The sequence below is a fragment of the Pseudophryne corroboree genome, chromosome 5, assembly GCF_028390025.1.
Source record: "Pseudophryne corroboree isolate aPseCor3 chromosome 5, aPseCor3.hap2, whole genome shotgun sequence".
Lineage (NCBI taxonomy): Eukaryota > Metazoa > Chordata > Amphibia > Anura > Myobatrachidae > Pseudophryne > Pseudophryne corroboree.
The window spans coordinates 219827490-219831912 of NC_086448.1; the positions used below are offsets into that span (position 1 = coordinate 219827490).

Genomic DNA, 4423 nt, shown 5'->3' on the forward strand with positions numbered 1-4423 from the left:
AAAAGATCAAAGCTTGAGAGGCTGAAAAGACTGAGTTCCCCACAGATTAACCCCATTCACTCGGCCTCAGTATAAGGGGGAGCCATGTACTGAGCCACTAGACAGGCAGGTAAAATGTTCAGTTCCCTCCAAAGCATCCTGCAACTAATTCAGCACGCCTTCTAAATGGGTTTAGGCTTGACAGACACACAATGAATTCTCTACTAACAAAGGCAGCACGTTTTATATACACAAGTTAAGTATAAAAGGTTACTATGATGTTAACCCATTAAATGAGCCCAGTAAATGGACCAATTTGATATTCTAACATCCACTAAGATATGGTGGGTTTTAGCAGTCATTGGAGATATAGTATAAACTAATAGAATACTTCTCAAAAAGCTGAATTTGCTGCTACTAAGTACTAACCGGGGGGAGATCAAAGCACAGAAACACTTTAGTGGAGGAAAATAAGAAGTAAACTAGTACTCTAAGTGACATTTATAAAAATAGTTTATTGACAAAATAGAATAATCAATTATTTTTTCTTTTTGAAGAAGCCTCTACACTTTATACAGTTATTTACACAATGTTATAGCTTTGTATATGTACATATTTTACACATATTACACTTTGACACAATTATTCATATAAATACATCCTGTAGTGTAAGAAACCCGTATTTTACTTGGGGTGCTTTACTTTTTTTTTTCTTAATTAAGACATGGTTTAAGGCATATGCTTGGCTAATGTTTGGCGAATGAGCAGTTTCCATCTCCCCCCTCCTCGTTGTCACGTGACCCTGGGGTGCCACAAGGCATATATATGTGTCAAAGGGTGGCACCGATAAGTGGTCACCATAGCCATCCCGGGAGAGAAATGGTTAAGGACTGGCACACCAACAAAACACAAATAGTAAATTAGGTTGCCCCAGACATGATAACATGGCAGCAGCAGCATCATAAAAGTTATTGCCTCGTTGTATTATTTAATGCAACCCAAGGACATTCCTCTGCCCCTGGCCGTCAGTAATGCTCCTTGCATATAAATGGGAGATAAATCAGGGAGGCTTCAATACCAGGTACATTGTCCTGACCAGTCATTCAAGTCCCTACTAATGGATACCATTAAGAGTTCATTATCATGCTAATAGCAAGAATCTGGGGAGAGAAGGGGTTAGGCTGCCAGGTCTCCGGTCCCTTCCCCCCCCCCCCCCCTCCCCCCTCTCCCCTTAGACCTGAGATAAGGGCATCTGCTTTGGGTAGGACACTGAGCTGGCAGTGCCAGACCTCCATGTCAGCCCCGTGCTGACATCACTGTACATGGAGCCACCAGTTGCTTTGCTGCCCCAGCAGCAGCGGGTGCAAAATGCCCTCCAGGACTCCAGGGTCTTGCCGGACCAGATCCACACCCCCGAGGTGATGCCCACCACCAGGCACATGAAGTACTTGAGCATGAAGACGGCATAGTCCGGCCGGCGGGGCTGGGCCAGCTCTGGGGGGCACGAGTGGCAGTTGTGTGCCAGCTCCCAGCCCTGGCGGTTGTGCTGCTCGTAGAAGAAGCATGCCACCACGATGGTGGCGGGCACGGTGTACAGCACGCTGAAGACCCCGATGCGGATCATCAGCTTCTCCAGCTTGTCGGTCTTGGTGCCCCCCTGCTTGATGACGCTGCGGATCCGGAACAGGGAGACGAAGCCGGCCAGCAGGAACATGCTGCCGATGCACAGGTAGATGACCAGGGGCGCCAGCACGAAGCCCCGCAGGTTGTCCAGGTTCTGGTTGCCCACGTAGCAGATGCCGGCCACCGGGTCCCCGTCCACGGAGCTGAGCGCCAGCACGGCGATGGACTTGATGCTGGGCACCAGCCAGGCGGCCAGGTGGAAGTACTGCGAGTAGCCGGCGATCGCCTCGTTGCCCCACTTCATGCCCGCGGCCAGGAACCAGGTGAGCGACAGGATGACCCACCAGATGGAGCTGGCCATGCCGAAGAAGTAGATGAGCAGGAAGACCAGGGTGCAGAGCGCCGGTCCTGTGGTCTCGTAGTGGATGTGCTCCAGCTCCTGCTCCCGGCTGCACGCCACCTTCTCATGGCCGGCGATCAGGCGCAGCAGGTACCCGGCGGAGACCAGCAGGTAGCAGGCGGACAGGAAGATGATGGGCCGCTCCGGGTACCTGAAGCGCTCCATGTCTATGAGGAAGGTGGAGACGGTGGCGAAGGTGGAGGCGAAGCAGAGCACCGACCACAGGCCGATCCAGAAGCTGGTGAAGGTGCGCTCCTCCGAGGAGAAGTGCGGGCTGTGGCAGGGCATGGCGCAGTTGGGGATCTGGCCGGTCCGCACCCGGTTGTAGAGCGGGTGCCTCTCGCTGGACACCGGCACCATGGGGGCCCGGCACTGGCAACCCGGCTGGCAGCCGCCCGGGGCTCGGGGGGGTTTGGGGATCGGCTGCTCCCCGAGTGGCGGCGGCTTGCCCTTGTGCGGGGGAGTGGGCGCCTTGGGCGGCCGCTGCTGCGGGGGCTCGGGCAGGCTGGGCGCTTTCGTGGTCAGCTCGGTGCGGTTGTAGTCCATGCACAGCGTGTCCGGGTTCCCCTGCTCCGGCAGCCGGTCGCAGCGCATCCGATCCGGCCAGGCGAAGCCGTACTGGCGCATGAGGGGGGCGCAGCCGGCCCGGGCCCGCTCGCACACGCTGCGGCAGGGGGGCAGCGGCTTCTTGTAGTCCTCCAGGCAGATGGGGGTGTACATGCTGCACAGGAAGAACTTCAGGTCCGTGGAGCAGTGGATCTCCACCAGCGGCCAGAACTGGTGCACCTCCAGGCCGGCCTCGTCCTGCGTGTCGTGGTTGAACTGGTTGGGCATGTAGGTGTAGTTGTAGCCGATGCCCTTGCACAGGGGCACGGTTATCTCCTGGCAGCTCAAGTCCTTGGCAGCAGCACCCTGCGATCCGGGCACCGGGATCATCATCATCATCAGCAGCAGCAGCAGGCACCGCTCCATAGCGCACAGCAGTCCGTGTAGTGATAAATCGCTGTTATCTCCGCGGTCACAGCCCGGGCTCAGGGCTCATCTCCCCCCGCTCACCTCCCTGCTGCCACTCACAGCTCACCAGGGGCATGAGGTCCGGCAGCTCCAGCAACGCCAGTCAGTGCAGCAGCAGCCGGCAAAGTTCTGCAACACAGCAGGGAAAGTACAACACAGGATCCTCCAGGCTGCAAAGGGGGTTGTAAATCCAAAGTGACAGCTCCGCCTGAGCAATGCACCGATATACAGCTGCTGCTGCTGGTGGGAATGGTAGTGTACCTGGTTCTGCACCTTACTGTGCACTCACTCTCCCAGCCTTACTACTACTAGTGCATAGAAAGTGCTGTACTGAGTATTTATATCGGCAGATGCCAGAGCCAGCCCCTGACCGGTCCTCTGATCCCCCCGGAGGGAGGTGGGGCCGCTGCCTCCAGCAATGTAAAGGTGGTCTCAGCGTGTTTATTAGCACAGCATTGTTATGCAAGTAGGGGACACACATCTCTGTGCGCTGCAGTGATGGATTTCATCATAAAATACACACACATAATTATCTGGGATGTATTTACAGAAACTAAACTAATCCAAGTAACAGATTACTGGAACACTGAAACAGTGGCACTTGTCAATACACAATCATCCCCCAATAGTATTACAGCACATGGCATTTGTAAACTCATCTATTTTTTCTTCTATTATTCTGGAATCGCAGTGATCGCATGATTACCAAGTCTGTGGAAGAAGACACCATTCTGGTTATATGACAGACTGACAGTAAATACTGAACTGGAATAGGAATTACAAGCCATATTCCTAAATATAATGGCAGTGTTTTCTTTTTACTAGTAGCACCAGTTTATTCTGTCACTGCAAGAATGGTTCTGCTTCTTCTCTCCTGAAGTATGTATAGCACAATATGTGTTTATTTATGACCAATGGGACTCTCTAACTGTAGACAGATAGTCTAGGAGCTCAGGAAATTGATACACTGAGTGGTATGTTAAGAAGCTGCAGAACATGCATTTGAGAAAAACACAAAAAACAACAAGAAAACAAGAAGAAACCCCCCCCCCCCCCCACCACTTAACTAAGAGATGTCTTGGACTAATGCACTGTAAATCTTCTTCTTAGAAAAAAAAGTGGATTTGTTTTAGAAAGGTAATTCTTACAACATGTAAAGGCAGAAGTGCAGTACTTAAAAAAGAAATCTATTTTAGTACATTGCTATATTACACTGCCACTGCCTAGCAGTGTGTAATCTCAAATCCTTAGCTATATGTGTGGGTGATATATTGATAAAGACTTTGAAATGTTCATATATTTTTCAGCGGGCTCTTCAAATACTGTAGATCTTGTTAAATAATGCCCAGTCCTGCTGTATCATGTTGACTCTTAAATACGCTTAAGTACACTACCTACTGTACATTG

At 51.6% G+C, this 4423-nt stretch overlaps 1 protein-coding gene across 1 annotated transcript; it reads right to left on the minus strand.

Annotated features, from left to right (window-relative positions):
• Positions 1-474: 474 nt before the first annotated feature.
• FZD8 (frizzled class receptor 8) lies at positions 475-3504 on the minus strand. The gene has a single exon (XM_063922146.1). It carries the CDS (start codon positions 2972-2974, stop codon positions 1211-1213), a length of 1764 nt encoding a protein of 587 aa, XP_063778216.1. The 5' UTR covers positions 2975-3504; the 3' UTR covers positions 475-1210.
• Positions 3505-4423: the final 919 nt, after the last annotated feature.

Bases quoted from the DNA above. Each gene is read 5' to 3' on its own strand.
- FZD8 (XM_063922146.1), bottom strand. From the start codon at position 2,974: ATGGAGCGGTGCCTGCTGCTGCTGCTGATGATGATGATGATCCCGGTG.